Source organism: Crinia signifera, chromosome 2 (genome assembly GCF_055691185.1).
Source record: "Crinia signifera chromosome 2, ASM5569118v1, whole genome shotgun sequence".
Taxonomy (NCBI): Eukaryota; Metazoa; Chordata; class Amphibia; order Anura; family Myobatrachidae; genus Crinia; species Crinia signifera.
Window position 1 is genome coordinate 270,060,232 of NC_139218.1, and position 22,637 is coordinate 270,082,868.

Consider the following 22,637-nt stretch of genomic DNA (forward strand, 5'->3'; position numbering starts at 1 on the left):
TACCAACAAACAATCGATCGGTACGCAGTCGATTTTGTCAATCCGACACAAAAAGTCAGAGGTATCCCGTAGGATAAGGTCAATCTCCAGAACTATCGCCTGTAGATGAAAATCCACAAATTGCGACAAGTTCTGGCATAATGAATTACGGGAGGAAATTATTGGCCTACCCGGGGGCTTTTGGAGGGTCTTATGTATCTTGGGCAGTATATAGATCAAAGGGGTGACTGGATACAATTGAGTTAAAAACTCACAAGTGTCTTCATCTATCCATCCATTAGTCACACCCATTGATAATATACTGTCCAATTCTTTAGAGTAGGTAGATGTGGGGTCAAAACGTAGCGGCTTGTAGCATTGGTCATCCGCTAATTGCCGCATTGGTCATCTGACAGCCGGACACGCCACTCACGCCGGAGGGGGTGAGCGGTGTTGTGCTCGTGCAGTAGGGTCAGCGGGCAGTGCAATACAGGTGACTTTGTACTTTAGCAATTGTTATTTGGGACTTATTTCAGTTTATCCGGATTTTGGACACCGGAAGTGCGTGTCATGTGCGTTTCACCGCACAGGTATACCAGGTGAGATTAAGTGACAGGTGAGTGCTGTTTGAACTGATTTTGGCGCCGTCAGGGCCTTTATATATGGCTAGCATTTCAGTAATGTTTGTACCCTTGAGGAAGGTGGTCACCCCACCGAAACAGTCTGTCGGGTATTTTGGCTTTGGAGATCGGTGGCGGGTTCCCTACGATGATGTTATGGGCTATGGATAAGTAACCTGCACCTTTTTGCTTTGATTCCAATGTAATGCCATGTGCTTGATTTATCTTGCATCAATATAAAATGCCTTTTTTCTTCAAGTTGGTGTGCAGACCACTCTCTGTTAAAGGAGACACCCCACATATATATAAATATATATATAGTATTATGTTAAGCATAATTACTATTAGTCCCAGCATGCCCATAAATGCGCATGTTCAGATCTCCATAAAAATGGCGCATTGGACATTTTTCCGTAGATTTCCGCAGCTCTGTTGCCATTGTCGCGAGACTACGGTGGAGTAAGCATCATAAAACATGGATGAAGCATGTGCGGTGTGGGCACCATACACACTACACCCATTATAAATATGCCACTGACAATGATACTTACAAAAACACTGCATCTAAAAAATTGCGTCAGATAAATGCTTGTAGAACAAGGCTAATGAGTTGTGGTTTAGCCATCAGGGGGAAAGAATCATTATAATTACATGACTACGACAAGATAATACTTCCCAAGTGGCCAGACCCTGGAGGTCACCCCCCCAAGGGGCAACACCAAAATGCCAGCTCCTCCTCAGTTACAGGAAGCCGGCTGCAGGATTGTGAGATCATCATGCAGCACCTGTCATTGAAGGGGAGCTCACTGAGTCTCTGGGGGCACCCGGCATCTCTGGGAATGTTGGACATGTCCCATGAGTGATAAAAATGGGGTCTAGCTATGAGATTGCGCCCCTTCTTGTGAAGCCATCCTCTTTTCTGAAAGGAAGCTGTTTAGTGCACTGGGTTTCACTGGCCCCAATGAGGCCCTTTCCAATGACCCGTGTCATTCTTTTTTCCAGTGAATTCAGTTTTGTGTTTGCATTAACAACCTATTGTACTTTTGATACAGCAATGGCCTCCTTGAGCTGACCAACCCAGGTAGTGGCTGTCTACACCCCCTTAGCAGATGGTAAACATCTATCAATCCCCCAATCCATCAAACCTAAGGAGCTTTACAAACAATGAATTTAGGAGCATTTTGTATCTTTCTAAAGTGTTCTGTTTACAGTATGCAATTGAATATAATACATATCTAACCTTTTACAATAATGTCGAGTGTTCTTTCATGACCAATTACATATTACCCATCTCATTGTAATAGTAATTCTAGGTATAAGTATAGCTATGCAGGAATAGTTATTATCCTGAAGTAATAAAGTCTATAAATGCCTAGACAGAATACCTCTTGATTTTGTATTTTACAATTGTAAATGCAATTAGTTATTCACCAGGTTCAAGCTCTTAATTCCTACACACATACACCAGATGGCATTGGTCTTGTACCTTGGCTTCATACTTGTTTCTCCCTCCAATGTGTTTATCTGGATGGGAACAAGTGGCTACTGATTGGCGGCAGCTGCTTGCTGATTATTTTGGATAAAAGCAAAGTCCCTCAATGTAATTTTTATTACAATATATAATAGCTACATAACTATTATTGTTTTCCACCAAGCCAAGTTACTTAGACATTTATTGTGTGCTAGGAAGGAAGTGCAGCATTTTACTTTGGCATATGTATTACTCCCTTTAACAAAGATGTCATTAGAAGGCCAATATGTATCCATTTTTACTGGTGCAGTAGGGAAAACAACTTTCAATAGGAAGAACATGAGTGTTATGGCTTTGGTCATAGCACTTATATGTTACAATACCTCACAGCTGCCCTAATTTGGTTGTTCAATCTCAATTTTGACATAAAAAATAACAGTTTTTGATCTACAGCTAAGTGTGTCTAGGTCAATCATGTCCAAACTGTGGCCCTCCAGCTGTTGTGAAACTACCCATCCCAGCATGCTTTGTTATAGTTTTAGCATTCCCTAACAAAACTGTGGCAAAGCACGATGGGTATTATAGTTTCACAATAGCTGGAGGGCCAAAATTTGGCACATGCCTGGTCTAGATGGACTGGGTTAGACCAGTGGCTCTCATTTTTCAAAAATTTTCAAATTTTTGGTATCAATTGTCATGTTACTATTCTTTATATTCTCCTTTTTCATGTGTACCTATATTTTACTTTTGTGTGGACAGAACATCCTGTAGCCCAGGCATGTCCAAACTGTGACCCTCCAGCTGTTGTGAACCTACACATCCCAGCATGCCTTGCCATAGATTTAGCATCCCCTAATAGCAAAACTATTCACAACAGTTGGAGGGCCATAGTTTGGACATGCATGCTGTAGCCAATCAGATAATAACAATACAGAATTACCAATTATTTAAGGAGATGGGTATAATGATGTAATTGGTGACAGTGTTCCCATTCACTTCTGTGATGGTTAGTAAGCAAGTAAATTTATTTATTTATTAACAGTTTCTTATATAGCGCACACATTTTCTGCAGCGCTTTACAGAGAATATTTGAACATTCACATCAGTCCCTGCCCCAGTGGCGCTTACAATCTATATTCCCTACCATGTACACACATATACATTCTAGGGTTAGTTTGTTAGGAGCCAATTAGCCTACCAATATATTTTTGGATTGTGGGAGGAAACCAGAGTACCCGGAGGAAACCCACGCAAGTACAGGGAGAATATCCGCACACTCTGCACAGTTAGAGCCATGGTGAGAATCCAACCCATGACCTCAGTGCTGTGAGGCAGTAATGCTAACCATTACACCATCTGTACTGTCCATTAATATGTCTAACTTGTTTATATTGTAGCTGTATTTGTCTATGGATAATGAGGCATTATACCCTTTACGATGGGAATCTTGAAATTCTACAGTTGAAAAGGGAACTTCTAAGCAAAAAACCTGCGGATTGTGGATGCAGCCCTAACTGCAAGCTAGAGTTGACACTAGCTTAACTATGTAATGCGTCCCCTTCTCCACTGCTCATTTTATGGGGGGCATTACACAATGTGCATGTTAGAAGATGCTGAAAATATACTGTACATTGACATGGAGGATACAACTTATGTCGTTGTGGAAACATGTACGTTTAAAAATGACTGTATAGAGAATGGATAGTTACAGAGACTGTGGGACTGATTCAGGCTGCAGAGGGGTCTCCCAGCTCAAGGCAAGGCTGCCCCCTATGCTGTGGAGCCAGACACAGGACTGCCATGTTTTGGGTCACAGAGGCTGCGTTTCACAAACAGTCTGGACACGGCTGAGTTGTCCAACCCATGCCCACTCAAAAATGTGTCTACACCTTCCCAATGCCACGTTGTCGCCCCCTGGCAGAAGGCAACCACGGTTTCATGGCTCCCGCATGTTCGCAATTGCGTGCGCACTTGTGCAGAAAAGTTACCGAATACCGTGTTTTTGCTATTCTCCATCGGCTACTAAATTAGGCCCTTTAATAGGTATTATGTTAATTTTGTAATAATGGACCAGTGCAAGACCATGAGTCTCAATTACAACAACTTACTACAGTATGTTTTACTGCCTGTGTGTTTGTACAGTTTTGCTATTTCTAGCTGTAACATTCTACGGTATGCTCACTTATAAATGCTGGTGATTTTTATTAACATTAACGGAACTGAAATAGAGTTATTACCCACACTTCCACAGTTCTTTTATATTTAATGAAGGGAGCCCTGAAGATAAAATAAAATTGATCGCTTGGGATTTCCTCTGCATGGTAAAAAGAGAATGTTGCTGTCCATTACATAGCTAGTAACAGATTTGCTTGCTTGATAGGTTTGTTTGATAACCACAAACTAGTGGGTAGCCATTTTTCTATACTATCAACATCAAAGGGATAATATTGTAAAATTAGCTCCTTATTTATAAAACATGAAGTAAAACAGATCTACAGTTCTTCCATGTCTAAAAACTATTATGGTAATGTCATGAAAGCTAAACACATTTTATGCAGTTTTTTTAGGATAATATTGAATGGGGGTAGTCAAAGTGTTATACTGTATCAATAATAATGTATTTACTAGAAAGGATAATATTGAACTTGAAGCATACCTACCTACCCTCACGGAATGGCCGGGAGGGTTCCAAAAATCGTATCGCCCACGCGGGACCCAGGAAGGGTGGGCAAGCCTCCCGCATTTAGTGGGGCCCCCTCACCCCCTCCCTCTGCCAGTGAAATACCGGCATTTGTGGCTCCTTGGGGAGGGGGTGGGGAGAATATGATGCAAATCACATAATTTAGTACCACCCTCTCCCCGATGATCCGTGAGTCACAGCAGTTACAGGAGTGGGGCGGGCTTAATGATGGCAAGCCCCGCCCCAGAAAAGCTGTTTCTCCCGGAGAAGAGACACTTAAAGTAGGCAAGTATGACTTGTAGTCAACTTAATAAAAATACAGTAGTATCATACTGACCAATGTCCTGGCTGCCACTGGTAAGTGGGCAGAATAATGTGATTGCATCATCATGGCTCCATCCAGCTTTACACAATGCTATTATTAAGTGGGGGCAAGGCCATGAAGGTGTGGTTCAGCATGAATTGCATCACTTGCCAAACAGCCCCCCCCCACACTTTTACCATGTAAATAGGTGGCTGCATGGGGAAGTACTTGCCCACTTTTCTAGGTAGCTAGGAGCACCACCATATTTTTGGGAGTCTCCTGGCCATTCATTGATAATAGGCAAGTATGAGTAGTATTCACATATATTAATTCTGTGCAGTCTACTTTATTTATATATTTCTGATGAAGTTAAGGGGCATACACACGGGGTGATTTCAGCCCCATTTCTACTCTGACCAGATCGCTTAGAAATGGAGCACTGATCGCTCCGTGTGTATGACCTGCAGCTATGGTGATGCCCGGTCCCGTGCATCAGGGAGGGTTAGTGCTTGCACTGGCTTTCTCTAGATTGTGGGGCTTTGTTCAAGCATGTCACTTAGCTAAATAGCTGTGTTGTGCTGTGTGTATGGGCCTTTACAGTTGCATGTAATTATTTTATATATTTAATTGGTAAACTGGAATATAGCAGAACTTAATTATTGAAACACATCTGGGCTTATGAAAAGTTCACAGTTTGCAAATATTTGGAATAAAATGCATTTCTATGTCATAACTGTTTTAATAATACATAGTAGTCCACAAAGTACAGTAATTTCCAAAGGGTTTGTTTTTATTTCCTGTTGTCTTTCCATTAATGTATAGGAAGATAGTGAGCACACGTTAGGAATTGTTTGAAAACATTGTGCTGATTGCTGTATGTGGTATGTGTTATGTAGCCTACAGCCCCTCTGGTTTAGTGATAAGATAAGGTCACAAGGGGTTAATATGATTGAAAAGGTCACAAAACTGGTATGGCCAGATTCTCTTGGAATCGCCATCACAGTCCTATTACTCTCACACTAGCTCAGACAGCCATGCAGAAAAGGAGTTTGCCAGTGCAGTTTAGGGCCCAGACCAGAGAAAGACAAGTAATTAATGGTAACATTTTGAGTCTAATGTCACAATATGTCTGTATTTCAGATCCCCAGCTCAAGGGCATAGTGACCAGGTTATATTGCAGGCAAGGTTACTACTTGCAAATGCACCCAGATGGAACTCTCGATGGAACCAAGGATGACAGCAGCAATTCTAGTGAGTACAAGTCATTATTAAGTAAACTTCCATAGCTTTATGTGAGAAAAACTGAATCTAACAGATTTCTTATATATTAGTAAACTGCATGTTAAACTATATAAACAAAATAATAATGTATATTGTTTTAGGATATGTTAGAATTATTCCTTAAGAAATTGTCAGATTTATTTACTAAGTGGCTGCTTTCAAATGCCAACACTTCCCTTTTTACAAATGCAAAATGTAAAAAGAAAAGGCCATACTTTAATAGCAAAACCTTGGTTAATATTCAAAAGCATTGCCCTTTTAACTTTTAGGCTTAGACCCAGTAGATGTGGCAGCTTTTGCAAGCCACCACAGTGAATAACCCCCTAACATATAACAATACCTAGAGTATTAATATCTAGCACCCAAACTACCGTGTGTATGATTCAGATTTAGATTTGTATAAGTACCAATGACTGTAAAGGGGCGTATTTGTCCTATATGTCGCTTAGACTTTTTGTATTTGTAGTTTTGCAACAAACGACCTTATACATTGGAGGAAGACTATTGTTTTATTTTATCAATTTTCTAATTTCACTTATCTTAGTTAAAGCATTTAGAACAAAGGAGGCATTTGGCCATTAGAAATACTTTAGTAAATGCCAAGTGGCCAAGATTTTCATAACTGATTGTTTTCCAGTAAAACAGAATACTGTACCTGCTGGGGTTCTGCATAACACCACGGAACAGTACATCCCTGCACACAAGGCAGGATGTTTAACAGTACGTTGGCCCCAGCTATAGAGTACAATCCATTCTGACACATGAGTATAATACAGTGTGACTTCTGTCCTGTGATAACAGAATGTTGAGCAGTGTATAACCCCTGGTTTGTGAGTCATGTATATATTGGTTCAGTTTAGAATCTGTGAATGCTTCTGCTTTGCTTCTAGTCCAGTCAGACATTGTAATGAAGTGTCATCTGAGACATTATCTGCTTTGCTTCTAGACCATCAATTTATAGAAAGCCCCATGGCTAAAACTGAAAGGAAGGACACTGTCTTCACACGTCTGGCCACATCTCCAATTAGCATTATTTGGTGTGAAGTATATCGGTATGCAGCCACACCAAGTCTAGTTCCAGCAGCAGTCTAGGGATTATATGACGTGTCTTGGAATGTTTTTATGCAGTGAACAGAAAGCCCAGGAGTGTATAGGTCTGTTTTAAAGTTGGGAGCTTTTGACTAAAGGCTCTTTTCCAATTGTGTTTGGAATAAGGATTCAGACGTAGGCTGCTGACAGAAACCATAACATTTCCTCCTTGTAGGTCTCTCTTCACTCTTCTGTTATTGAAGAGCTCTGGCTTTGATTTGCTTGGTCGCTATCCAGATCCATTTAAATCTGACACCACAATCTGTACATGCTAATGCAGCACATGGGCAGCACATGGGATCTGCAGGTTGTTTCATACTTGGTGTTGCGTCCTAATCAGCTAATTTAATGCATCTTCCAAACAATATGCCGCTTCTTTATTATACTTTTTGTTTTGTCTATGTGTGTGTTGATTTGCTATTTGCATTCCTGCCATTTGCCTTACTCACATAGACTTAATCTATGGTCCTTCTTCCTTGCAATGGATTTTTTCCCATCTTTATACTAAATAGTAAGAACATATAGTATGGCTCCATATACCTCTGACACTGCAGTATCTCATTCTCCTAATTGGACAACGGGTGTATATGCATTTTTGGGCTGTTTGGCATGACTTGATCATTTTCCCTTTTTTATAAACTAACAACATTACTGAGATTAAAATAAGGAGTAGAACAAATTACAGTCCACGTTGCAATGATTATGGGTAGTTAATTATACAGCATACAAGTCCCTTCGTAATGTAGTACTTTATATTTTGAACCATTTTCTATATGCATCTACAGCAAAGTAGCTAAATGATGTCTCAAATGTAAGGAAATAGATGCTTTTATATGATACATAGAAGACAAGTACATTCAGGACACTTGGCTTGCAGAAGTTTTTTTTATAGTAAAGCCCCTTTAATCAACTATGCTTTTGTTTTCTCCATTCACCCTGCAAATATATATATATATATATATATATATATATATATATATATATATATATGTAGATATAAGACGGCACTCGAAAGTATAAAATGTCATAGGTGGCGGTGCAGGGTCCATAAACAATTGATAACGACACTCACCCAGCCTCCAGGAAGGATAGGAAAGGACCAGCACTCACAGGTTTGGTGAAAAAAAGAAGTTTGTATTGGCGTTCTTCACAGCATGATAAGATTACAAGCAGGCTGACCCAACAGCCGTTTCCACTGGATACCTTAACCATCATCAGGGGTGCATGAAGGTAACACTGGACACATTTAAATAGCAAAAAAACGAGCGCCAAAACCGCCCAGTACAATTCAAATGGGGAGCTGTCAATCAGCACCTCACAACTGAGCATACAGCGCCTGTCAGATGACGCTGTCAGGGGAGTGTGCCTGCATGCGTCATGGGGGAATCCCTGTGACGTGTGCCTGTGTTAACCAAATAGCCTGTGTAATGAATCACCAATGCGTGTTGGTAACTGAGAAGTGCAAACTTAAAATGAAAAGAATTAAGTGACCCCGCAGAGTGTACAAGGTCCGGCATAATGAAGGGAAAGTGATTCTAGCGTGAGAGGGGCTGTGCGGGGATCGATGTGTTACATAGCCACATCGTGAAGCGGGGAAAGAGAACAGTTGCATATACATGTATAGTGACACCAAAACACCTAAAACAATAAGTCCGTCCAATGCGCTTGGACAGTGCGCGGCGGCACCTGTCAGCGCATGAAAGAACATCACATCAGTGGGTCCATACCATAACACACGGCGGTGTCTCCATTTCGGCATGTACAGCATATTGTGTGCACGGCGGCACGGGTAGGAAACATGTCAAAGGGTATAGCAGTAATAGCAGTCTTTGAACATTCAGTTCCTGGTGCGTTGGGAGAGACCGGGGCGACACTGAGCTGTGTCGACCTTGAAGTTATTCACAACATATTTGTAAACGTCCAGGAGACGGTGTAGGCACCACACCATTGCGTGCTGTCAGAAGCAGCTAGTCATTGTAGACAGTGTTATAATACAACGGGCGACACAATTGTGTGTCGATTAATATAGTCCGCAATAGAAAAAGGGGGTGGGCAAATCGCTGGATTAAGGTGAAGTAGCTATTCCTTCAACCCTGTATGTAAAGAATATGTACAAAACGTTGCGTATGGATGTAATTAAAAAATGGAAGAGGTTTGTGACAATGTAACCATTGCTGGCTCATGTCACTCACCCCCCAATCTAACTCAGATGTCAAGTGCCGCTAAGTGCAGGCTGGATGGAAAGCCATGTGTGAAAGACCCATCCTTTGGCATATTAAAAAGGACCGGGCTTATGAGTGTGTATGTGCAGAAAGAAAAATAAAAAATATAGATACAAATATAAATGATGGGGTTTTTTTGGTACAGTTCGGTACCGTTAGTGGCTTTAAAGAAAGCACCCCATTTTGAAATCTTCGTTGAGACCGTGCGGAGCAAGTGTGTTCAAACGGTATATCCATTTGAGTTCTCTCTGTAGCAGCAGTTTCTCTCGGTCACCCCCTCTTCGTAATGGGGGTATGTGGTCAATGATGTGACATTTCAATTGACCAATGTTGTGTTTTTTATCAAGAAAATGTCTTGCCACTGGCAGATTTTTTAGATCCAGGTTATCAACTGTGGGTGAGAGACTTTTTTTGATTGAAGATTTGTGTTGACTTAATCTTTCTTTGATGGTTCTGATTGTCTTTCCCACATAAATCAGTTGGCATGGACATAAGAGGGCATAGACTACAAACCTGCTATTGCAGTCGAGTTTGTGTCTAAGGGAGAATTTTTCTCCATTGGCTGGATTGCTGAATGATTCTCCTGTGACAAGGAATTGGCAGTTTGCGCAGCCTGCACATTTGTAGACACCATTTTTCCGTGTAAGCCAGTTGGTTGGTTTAATGATGTTAGCCGAAGGATCAGTTACCACCAGCATGTCCTTTAGATTGGGACCCCTTCTATAGGCAAATCTTGGTGGGGTATGGAGCACTGTTTGTAGAGATGGGTCACTAGCAAGCAGATGCCAGTGTTCCAGTATGGTCTTTTTCACAAATTTAGAGGCCACTGTGTATGTGCTACAGAAGTTTAATCTGTTAGCATTGTCAGGGTTTTTCACAGTTGTTGTGAGCAGATCATTTCTATCGAGCATAGAGACTCTATTCATTGCACTCCATGTCCCTGAGTGTGATCTACTTAAGAAACTTGACACTGAGCTTACCAAATACAGAGAGAACCTATTGAAGTTTAAGAAAACGAAATACAAGCAAGTTAAACTCGATTACAAGGAAAACAGAGTTTATACTTGGTATTCAAGAATAGAAAACCGACGGCCGCGTCAACAATACAGAAGAGGGACAGCGAGACGCCCCAACACCCAATTTACAGACATAGAAACCCACACCTCTGCCAGCGACTCTGACGCTCCATCCAGCTCTGGACAAGATACACAATACCTCAACAGGGCGGACAGACCAAGACGCCCCCCAAAAAACCTGCTGTACCCACCCGCAGGGGTGGGCGAAAAAGACAGACGTCGGGGCAACAAAAACCAACAGGGTCCGTGATCTTCAATCTGTCCAAAAATTTACTCTCCCCGGCTGAAATTACTCTTTTGAATAAAGGACTTTCCTTTGTGCCCACCCTTACCCAAGAGAGTTTTGGGTGGCAAGTTGACATGTACAAATTAGGAAGGCAACTTCGACTGAGGGACCACTTTCAAAGATTCCCCATGCCTCCCAACAGAGGCGGGATGGATACTGGTGCCAGCACTCTGAAGAAGCGGAGTACATTTGACCCGCCAACCCTTAATGCCTCAATCAACACCTTTTTACGCGTCCTCAAGAGAGATACCAGTCCATACATGGACAAACAGAAAATTTCATATCATAATATCAGCAAATTGGAGAAAGCAGCAATCAAAACCCTACAAGAAGATAAAGAACTCATTATTAGGGCAGCTGATAAAGGTGGGGGCATTGTATTAATGGATTACTCTTACTATGTCAAGGAAGCACATAATCAACTTTCAGATTCCAAGTGCTATTTGTCCTTGGATCGTGACCCCACTTGGGGATTCAAGAAAGAGATCGATAGCATTATTCAGTTGGGCCTAACTAACCTCTATATCAGCAAGGAGACCGCCGAATTTCTTACTCAAACACATCCAGTAATACCCATCTTGTATACCCTTCCAAAGGTCCACAAAACTCTGATTGACCCCCCGGGCCGCCCTATCATCTCGGCTAGGGGGTCTCTATGTCAACCTTTATCTCAGCTTGTGGACTTTCACTTACAGCCCGTGGTACAGCATACAGCAAGCTTTATACAAGACACTTCAGACTTCCTGCGCAAACTTAACAATGTTAAGGACCTACCTCAAGACACATTACTGGTGACACTGGACGTCTCCAGTCTCTACACCAGCATTCCCCATGACCAAGGAATACAAGCCAGTAGAGATATGATCTCCAACAACATTCATTACCAAGGACCACCGGTGGAATATCTTTCCCTCTTAATGAATATAATTTTGAATAAAAATTATTTTCTATTCCAGAACAGATTTTATTTACAACGCCAGGGGACGGCGATGGGGTCTAACATGGCCCCATCGTACGCAAATCTATTCATGGCGACATTTGAAAAAACGCACATCAGCGGTAATCAACTGTTCAATCAACACATCAAACTGTACGTGAGATATATTGATGACCTGTTTTTCTTATGGACCGGTGGTGAGAACGAGCTAATACGCTTCATCGATTACCTGAACACAATCCCGGGTACCATAAGATTCACAAGCAACTTCAGTCATCAGAGCATCAGTTTTTTGGATGTCACAATTACCCTACACAATAGGGCTTTGTCAACAACAATCTTTTCAAAAACTACCGATAAAAACTCACTACTACATGCGGACAGTTTTCACCCGCATGCATTGAAGAAGGGTTTACCCTACTCGCAACTGCTAAGGGTTTGTAGAGTGAACTCTGACCCCACTACTCTTAAAGATGCCCTTGGTGTCATGTGTGTTCGCTTCCTTGAGAGGGGCTACAATAAACATGATATAGAAGATGCAATGAATAGAGTCTCTATGCTCGATAGAAATGATCTGCTCACAACATCTGTGAAAAACCCTGACAATGCTAACAGATTAAACTTCTGTAGCACATACACAGTGGCCTCTAAATTTGTGAAAAAGACCATACTGGAACACTGGCATCTGCTTGCTAGTGACCCATCTCTACAAACAGTGCTCCATACCCCACCAAGATTTGCCTATAGAAGGGGTCCCAATCTAAAGGACATGCTGGTGGTAACTGATCCTTCGGCTAACATCATTAAACCAACCAACTGGCTTACACGGAAAAATGGTGTCTACAAATGTGCAGGCTGCGCAAACTGCCAATTCCTTGTCACAGGAGAATCATTCAGCAATCCAGCCAATGGAGAAAAATTCTCCCTTAGACACAAACTCGACTGCAATAGCAGGTTTGTAGTCTATGCCCTCTTATGTCCATGCCAACTGATTTATGTGGGAAAGACAATCAGAACCATCAAAGAAAGATTAAGTCAACACAAATCATCAATCAAAAAAAGTCTCTCACCCACAGTTGATAACCTGGATCTAAAAAATCTGCCAGTGGCAAGACATTTTCTTGATAAAAAACACAACATTGGTCAATTGAAATGTCACATCATTGACCACATACCCCCATTACGAAGAGGGGGTGACCGAGAGAAACTGCTGCTACAGAGAGAACTCAAATGGATATACCGTTTGAACACACTTGCTCCGCACGGTCTCAACGAAGATTTCAAAATGGGGTGCTTTCTTTAAAGCCACTAACGGTACCGAACTGTACCAAAAAAACCCCATCATTTATATTTGTATCTATATTTTTTATTTTTCTTTCTGCACATACACACTCATAAGCCCGGTCCTTTTTAATATGCCAAAGGATGGGTCTTTCACACATGGCTTTCCATCCAGCCTGCACTTAGCGGCACTTGACATCTGAGTTAGATTGGGGGGTGAGTGACATGAGCCAGCAATGGTTACATTGTCACAAACCTCTTCCATTTTTTAATTACATCCATACGCAACGTTTTGTACATATTCTTTACATACAGGGTTGAAGGAATAGCTACTTCACCTTAATCCAGCGATTTGCCCACCCCCTTTTTCTATTGCGGACTATATTAATCGACACACAATTGTGTCGCCAGTTGTATTATAACACTGTCTACAATGACTAGCTGCTTCTGACAGCACGCAATGGTGTGGTGCCTACACCGTCTCCTGGACGTTTACAAATATGTTGTGAATAACTTCAAGGTCGACACAGCTCAGTGTCGCCCCGGTCTCTCCCAACGCACCAGGAACTGAATGTTCAAAGACTGCTATTACTGCTATACCCTTTGACATGTTTCCTACCCGTGCCGCCGTGCACACAATATGCTGTACATGCCGAAATGGAGACACCGCCGTGTGTTATGGTATGGACCCACTGATGTGATGTTCTTTCATGCGCTGACAGGTGCCGCCGCGCACTGTCCAAGCGCATTGGACGGACTTATTGTTTTAGGTGTTTTGGTGTCACTATACATGTATATGCAACTGTTCTCTTTCCCCGCTTCACGATGTGGCTATGTAACACATCGATCCCCGCACAGCCCCTCTCACGCTAGAATCACTTTCCCTTCATTATGCCGGACCTTGTACACTCTGCGGGGTCACTTAATTCTTTTCATTTTAAGTTTGCACTTCTCAGTTACCAACACGCATTGGTGATTCATTACACAGGCTATTTGGTTAACACAGGCACACGTCACAGGGATTCCCCCATGACGCATGCAGGCACACTCCCCTGACAGCGTCATCTGACAGGCGCTGTATGCTCAGTTGTGAGGTGCTGATTGACAGCTCCCCATTTGAATTGTACTGGGCGGTTTTGGCGCTCGTTTTTTTGCTATTTAAATGTGTCCAGTGTTACCTTCATGCACCCCTGATGAAGACTGGTTAAGGTATCCAGTGGAAACGGCTGTTGGGTCAGCCTGCTTGTAATCTTATCATGCTGTGAAGAACGCCAATACAAACTTCTTTTTTTCACCAAACCTGTGAGTGCTGGTCCTTTCCTATCCTTCCTGGAGGCTGGGTGAGTGTCGTTATATATATATATATATATATATATATATATATATATATATATATATATATATATATTTCGCTTTTCATAGAAAGATCTATATTGAAGGGCAATGTTAAACATGCTGTTTTTTTACTTTAAATAGCCAAGTGAAATCTTATGCTTCATATCTCACACTGGGCCTTATTTTGGTTCACTCTTTCTGACAAAATCCTTCTTAGATAGACAAAACCATGTGCACTGCAGGGGGGGGGGGCAGATGTAAAATGTGCAGAGAGAATTAGATTTGGGTGAGTTATTTTGTTTCTGTGAAGGGAAAATACTGGCTGCTTTATTTTTACACTGCAATATAGATCTCACTTTGAAGTAAAACCCCACCCAAATCTAATTATATCTGCACAAGTTACATCTGCCCCACCTGCAGTGCACATGGTTTTGCCCATCTAAGAAGGATTTTGTCAGAAAGAGTGAACTAAAATAAGGCCCACTGTAATCATGCATCTATTAACACATGCAGCAACACAGACAGTTTATTATTGTCTGTACAACATACAAGCATTTTCTTCATAGTCTTTAGTTACGCAAACTCCTGTGTCAAGGAAAGTGTCTATATACAGTACATGGTATGGGATGCAGTTAACACATCCAAGTGGACAAGATGCCGGCAGCTAGAATGCCTACTGCCGTCATCCCAAAGTATATGGAGCAGGTAAGCACTGCTGAAGGGGGGAATAGGGGGGGGGGGCAGGGTTACATTTAGGTACTAGCAGGGAACGTAGGCTTAGGCTGCCGGGGCAGAGGAAGGTTAGGTGTAGGCTGTGGGTTAAGGGTTAAGATTAAACACTTAGAATGGTGAGGTTATGGTCAGACTGCTGGGCTGGAGGGTTAGGTTTGGGATGCAGGGTAGGAAGGTTAGGCACTAGCAGGGATAGTTAGGTTGTAGGGGGGATAGAGTAAGCTGGGAGGGAGGGTTAGGGGCAGGGGGAAGGTAAATACACTTACTGGACCCCTGTTGAGATTCTAACATTAATATTCTTCCCAGCATCCCAGCCACCTGCCATCCAGATATATTCCCATGGCATATCTATTACTTTAATTAATGTGTGCTTGTATTTCATTACATGAAGTGCCATCTAACTTAAAGGAATCTAGTACAACACCTCAGTAATATAATGACATGTATGTACAGTAGATAACACATAAAGACTAACTACCACTTCTAGTTTGATCTGGGCACTACAAACAGGGACCCATCTTATGCTGGCCACACATCAGACCAACTTTCTTCCAACCAACCAACTAGTTGGTTAGTTGGACTGAAAATCTGGTACTGTATGGGGGCAAATGCCAATAAGCAATTTGCTCACAAACTCAGGAGAATGGGCAAAAACATTCAGTGAAATTGTTTAAATCAAATAGGTACAACTACAGTACATTGTCTGAGTGACAGTTGTTGTCCATTTTCCGATTTGAGAAACAAATGACTTAATTACAAATTACATTTGCTCCTATCCAGTACCAGGTTTTTATTACATCCAACCAACTAGTTGGATGGTTGGAGGAAAGTTGGTCTGATGTGTGGCCAGCATTAGTTAAGCGTGCCATAAAAAAGGGTGCATGGCATTGCCCACAGGACACTTTAGTATACATCTATCTTATATACATATTATTTTTACTCATAGATATTAAATCGTAGTATTTGGGAAACATTTGTTCTTTTATACTAGCAAAATTTCTTTAAAACAAAACATATTTCCCATATATTGAAGCTTCGCATCACATTTCAACTTTTCTGTCACGTAATAACTTTTTACTGCACTGAGAAATAGTAGTTGTCTGTGCTGTGAATCTCTGATTAATGAAGGCATGCTTCGTGTATTTACCTAACAAAGTACTGTACTGTAGATTACGTTTAAAAAATTCTGTCTTTTTTCACAGCGTTATTCAACCTCATACCAGTGGGTCTTCGCGTTGTTGCAATCCAGGGTGTAAAAACGGGGTTATACATTGCAATGAACGGAGAAGGATACCTGTATACATCAGTGAGTACTGTACTTCGTTTATTGGTTTCTTAAAATGGGAAATGTGAACAAATGATACAGATGTATTGTTAACGGCTTACAATCTCTTATTAAAACAATAAATGTCACTGCAGCAATTGTAAAGAAATAACTATTGCATAATATGAAAATGTCAAATATGTGGCATAATGATACACTCAAGTAATATACAACATGTTACAGTAGTTGTGCAAATTATTATTTTCTGAAACACCAATTTTAAATATGAATTATTCATGAAACAACACAAATAACATAACTAGTTTAGGACAGATTTACTGTGTTGATGTAATACAAAGATGATGGGGCACCAATTCCCCCCTGTTAAAATGATTTAGTGCTTTGATAATTATACAGTATTTCAGTCCAGTACATATCCGCTAGAAAAAACTATTACTATATTCATGGAAACAACAAAATATATTAATTCCATAAGACATTGGCAAGAGTTGAACACTTTTAAAGCATCAACTCTTCATTTCTTTCCTAGTCCCGGAACCTAATATTTTACTGATTCATAGGCCATATTCAGTGCGGCTGGCGAGGGGGTTAAACGGCAGGATCACAGAAAACAAGTGATCCTCGCTGTTTAACCCCCACAACGGCCGCTCACCATATTCAACTTTCCGGGGGAATCCTCGCTGTCGCAGGAGGGCGAGGATTCCCCCAAACAGCGACTAATGCAGGGAGCCCGCTGCATTTAGCTGTGGGTTTCGCTGTTTCTGCGGCCGCATACACCGATTCCCTCTCACTCCAAAACAGAGCGAGTGGGAATCGGCGTATGCAGGGGTTCAGTTGAATACTGACCGGGCGAGCTGTGACAGCGAGCAGGCAGCACTGGGATTATTTAATCTGTGCCGATACTTCTGCCAGTGGAAATATCGGCACTCACCTATTCAATGCTGTCGTTTTCGTCACCATTGAAGGCTTTCATATTCGACAACTTAAAAAATTGTCAGATCTGGGGGGCAGCGTGCATCTCGCCTGGTAGCCTGTCAGCAGTGGCCACTGTATCAGCGCTGATACTGTAGCTGTGGTTGCTGCTACAGAGTGCTGACAGATGCTGGAGGGAGCTGGGGAAGAGCTGACAGCTGCTGGAGGGAGCCGGGGAAGAGCTGACTGCTGCCAGAGGGAGCCAGGAAGAGCTTACAGCCGCTGGAGGCAGCCGGGGGAGAGTGCTGACAGCCCTGTATGGAGCAGGGGGAGATTGGTCAGCAGGGCTCCCTTTACTGACATCAGCACACTGCCTGTCTCTCTCTCTCGACATCCGCTAACATCCGTTGGCTGTTTTCCCCTTTCTTCCCCAGCTCCCTCCAGCGGCTGTCAGTACTGTGCATCAGCCGACACAGCTACAGTATCAGCGATGATACAGCAGCAGCTGCAGATGGCTTCCTGGCGAGATGACCACCCCCCCCCCCCCCTCCCTGATCAGCCATTTTTTATAGTCGAAGCAGAATTGTCCATAACGGATGCTAAATTGACGAAATTAGTGTCCATTTCCGACAAAAAATATGGGGATTGGCGAGTAATTTGAAATAGGCAAATGCAAATTCGACCTATTAATGTCAAAAACGGACAATGTTTCTGCCTGTCGGAAATATCGACCAACAATGAATACCCCCCAACATCTGTAAAAGTGATACATGTAAATGCGATGTATATATACAGTATAAGATTATACTTAAACACTGGGGCTGAGCAAGAAAAACAGTGCTTATATACCTTTAATAGTGGACAATTCATATAGCAACTTGGATGCAAGATGCCATCTAGAATGGCATATGTCAGTCACGGTATTGCTAGTATTTTATTACCCGCCTATAGTGGTGCATAGGAAAACGAGCAGCACATCGCCTCTAATTGAATCTGCCCCGTAGACACATGGTATAAAGTTACACTTTATCGCTAGATATCTCATTATGGTACTCTAGCTGTACTTCAGTTGGACTTTGCAAAATGTTATGTACTGTATTGCCAAATCACTTATAAGGCATTGTTTTTGAGTCTTGTAACACTAGTGTCTGGGTCTTAAAAAAACGTATTATTCAGGAATAAAGTAACAAACATAACCAATTATAAAATAGACTGTCTATGTGCTACCTTATCTTGTGATCACACCATATAATTCTCTTACCTTGAAATTCCTTACATTTTATCTTTAAACTCTCTTGTTCTTTAAAGTATGTGGCAATGGCACTCAAGTATTATAGAGCATAAGTCATTGTTGGGTAAAATTAGTAGCAGAACTATCGTCAATATAGGGAATACAACCCTTACCGGTGGGCAAGGAGGGGAGTGAGGGATGCCTCTACAGGCCCCTATTCTGTCCTTATGAACTTGCACTGTGTCTAAAAGCAGAGGTTCCTACCTGTGTGTAGGAGGGGTCTGCCACTGGCCATGCTGACTGGAAAGGAGTGCTCCTGCTGATGGCTGGGTCCAGACACCTGCACAATGGACCTGATGGGGCCGAAACACAAGCAGAGTTCTGACTGCATCTGCGAAACCCCAGGTTTTGCAACGTCTGTACCCCATAGAATCTGGATAGGGCAGACAATTTTTTGAGGGGGAGTTACCTACCCCTAAATATAATTCTGGATTATATAGTAGTATAAGATAAGAGATCCCTTATTTGGTGTGGATCTAGAAAAAATACAATGATTATAAAATTAAAATATGACTTTATATTAAGTGATTCTGTGATTCTTTATTAGTTTGCACATACATATATGATAGGCTTACGGTTAGACTCCATAATTATTGCATTCAATTTGGAATCGCCATTAGGGTTTGAAGTATTTGATGTCCTTCCAGATACTTAAAATCATATAAAATCACCTGATTATTAGTTAAAGATATCCTTTATCATTTGTTAATAAATCAATCAATATAAACGTGAATAACCATATAAAAAAATGTACCAATCAATGATAAACTGATGCCAATCCAGATGTATGGCTTTAAAACAAAAAAGCCTATTCAAAGATAAACATATATATATATACGTCATTATTTTGGGGATTTCAACAATAAAAACAAACATGTCATAGTCAAATGATAATGGGCAATTAGGCTATATTACCTTAAGTGCTGGTAATCTGAATGCTAAGCTATGGGCCTTCTCCCTATTTATAGGGTGTAGACCTATGGCTTCATATCCTCTTATCGAATGTATTAAACTTTTTTTAGCATAAATAACAGATGACATACTTTAAAATTAAAAAGTATTTGAAGTCCCTTAGAAGTCTGTGGGGGAGTCCGAAGGGGGAAATAGCGGCAGGTCCCTATTCAATGCTGTCTTTACTGACAGCATTGAAGAGAGATCACGGCAGAACGAGCCTAACTTCAGAAGCTGTATATAGGTTGAAAAAGGGTTACACTTCGTTTAACCTGTTGGGTAAATACGTGAAGAAGCAGTGTCTCTAGTAGTCAAATAGCCGTGGGTAATTGAGCTAGTTTACACAATTTAAAGGAGACTGGGGGACTTCATGAGGAGTTCCCAATGTTCTCCTAGTAGAAGTGGGTTTCTTAAAATATAGCTTTTAATAATGTATTACTAAAAAGATTACTAGACAAACATGTAACTTAAACTGGACACACATACATAAATAACATAAAAAAGGAAAAAGGAAAGAGCGGTGCACGATACGGTATTGGACAATTTCCGTCGTGAGATAATTTGTGGTTGCCACGGAGGGCAGATGCGTACACCGTTTGTCAATCCTTATACAAATATTAATATCACGTCAAATAGTGAAGTTGCGCCAAATACAGATCTAGGATACCAGTCTACTCAATAATCTAAGGGTGCTTCTTTTAACGTTCACCCAGTGTCTGGTATCCGCTATAGTCTTCTTGTGTCCCACTGGTACAGCCCGTAGGTCAAATTCTAGTGGATCTCAGCCTAGGATAGCCAGCCGATTCTGGGCTATTCCTGATATCTGAGAGGTAGGGTTCCAGAAAAGGAAGATAGATGCAAGAATAAGTGGGTGATCTGAAGATTCCTATGGGGGTGGTGTGAGGTATTCCCAAACCAACTTTATATACCTTCAACAGACAGGCAGTGGGATCTGGTCAGTCCGCAGAAGGTCCCCCTTCCTGACTGGCAGGTCCCTCGAATCCTGTGGTCAGCTACCACCAATGTAAATCGTGTGGGCTTTATAGGTATTGTGGGGGAGCACCTCCCCTCAAGGTCTCGAAAAAATAGTGATTGGCTCTGTACGGGCCCTTGCGTGACAAGCGGCTGCTGCCCAGCTTTATATACCTTATGACCAGAGTGGAATTAGTACATGTTGTTATCCGAGGAGGTCTCCCTTCCTCAGAAAATGTTTTCAACACAACTGGCAGGCTGCCACCAGTTTGTATTAGGTGGGCCCTTTAGGGTATTGCGGGTGAGCGGGCCTGTGTGCACAGCAGGGGGGTTCCTAGATAGGGAGCCAATAAATAGGAGTGCTGCTGTCCATTTCCTCCCCGCGTCTCCCTGTTGAAAAGAAATTTTTCAGTGCATGGAGATACTAGGGGATAGAGACTGGGTGAGCGACCCTGAAAAAATAGAAGAAAGAAAGTGCTGGTGTGGTACGCTGCTGTCCTCCACTTGTGGCTGGCCACAGAGGTGGGGGATGAGCGGTACCTACGGTTTAGACTCCAGCCGAGACAGAGAAGAGTAAGTGGATGAGATATTGGAAAATGAGTTATAGATATGTTTGTAGAATAACTCTATAATATAAGAGAACCGCTAGCTCTATGGATACTTGAGTAGCTGGCTGATGTCTACAAGGAGTAGTTTTGAATCTGGTTATAAATCGAGACACATGTCTTGCATGCCTCAGTATACACTATACCCAGACTGTCCCAATATTGTTATGAGCAGTATGCGTATTGGGTACAAACTATGCGGCTGCAGTTATTTGTTGGGAATCACAGAGAAAAAAGCGTTTAATTGCGCTACCTAATGGTTATTACTGTATACAATTTACAACAGAGTAGTGCAGTTACAGTATGATATAGGCTCATAGGTACAACCTGTATAACTTTTTGTCGATCAAAGAAGGACAAATACAAGCTCATAAATGCAGACTTAGTTAGCTGCTGTTATATAAGCTATACAGTGTTTATAGGTATTATTGTCATTGTGAAGCATGAGTAACACAAATAGTCTGCAGAGTTTAGAGAAAATTCTCTGATGAAGTTTGCACTTCTGAGATACTCTGTACCCAGACAGTCCAAATACTGTTCTGGGCAATACAATTATAGGTATCTATTTAAGCGACTGCAGTTATTTGTTGGAGATCACAGAAAACAGTGTGTTTCTAAAGCGTTTTTGATGCGCTACATATAGGTTACTGCTGGATATAATTTTATAGCAATTTATAACAAGTGGTATAGTCACAGTAAGACATAGGCTCTTGGGTACAGCGTTTATAGCTGTTTGTTAGTCAAAAAGAAAAACAGCATAAGAGCTCATATATGTAGATTAATTGACTACTAGTATGTATGCAATACAATGTCTCCAAATACTGTTAGCTTTGTGGGGCAAACTCTCATAAATAGAGAGGGTAGCCGGGTGTCTGGCTAATAAGCTAAATAGCTGCTGTTGTCTGAGCGGAACAATATTACGGGTGATGCCCTGATGGTGGGATAAGCGGTTGCCTGAAAATTCACAAAGCCGCTACCCCTTAGTAGGGATCAGTTTGAATACAAAATACCTCAGAGCGCGCTGGTGCGCTCGTTGTGCCCGGAGGACCAGGGCGGCTGCTGGCTACAGATTGCGGGGAATACGTCTGTGGGAGCGTTGCTCCTCTGTTGCCTAGTGCCGGATATGCAGCGGCTCAAAGCGCGCTGATGCGCCCGCTGTGCTGGGAGAATCCGGGCGGCTGCTGGCTATCGCTGCGGGGATCGTATCTGTAATGGCGACACTCCACTTCCACCAACGATCGTTTCACCTCCTGCTGAGGCTTCTTCAGGGTGAGTGGGTGTGTGTGCAGGTAAGCCACATGCTATAAAATTATATCCAGCAGTAACCT

The 22,637-nt window shown here is 41.8% G+C and overlaps 1 protein-coding gene across 2 annotated transcripts in view; it reads left to right on the forward strand.

The window, feature by feature from the left end:
* FGF14 (fibroblast growth factor 14) overlaps positions 1 to 22,637 on the forward strand; it is a 509,370-nt gene that overhangs the window by 356,498 nt on the left and 130,235 nt on the right. For both annotated transcript variants that reach the window (XM_083168618.1, XM_083168619.1), the window contains exons 2-3: positions 6,195 to 6,305; positions 16,496 to 16,599. In XM_083168618.1, the coding sequence (XP_083024744.1) occupies positions 6,195 to 6,305; positions 16,496 to 16,599 (215 nt within the window). The remainder of the gene's footprint in view (positions 1 to 6,194; positions 6,306 to 16,495; positions 16,600 to 22,637) is intronic.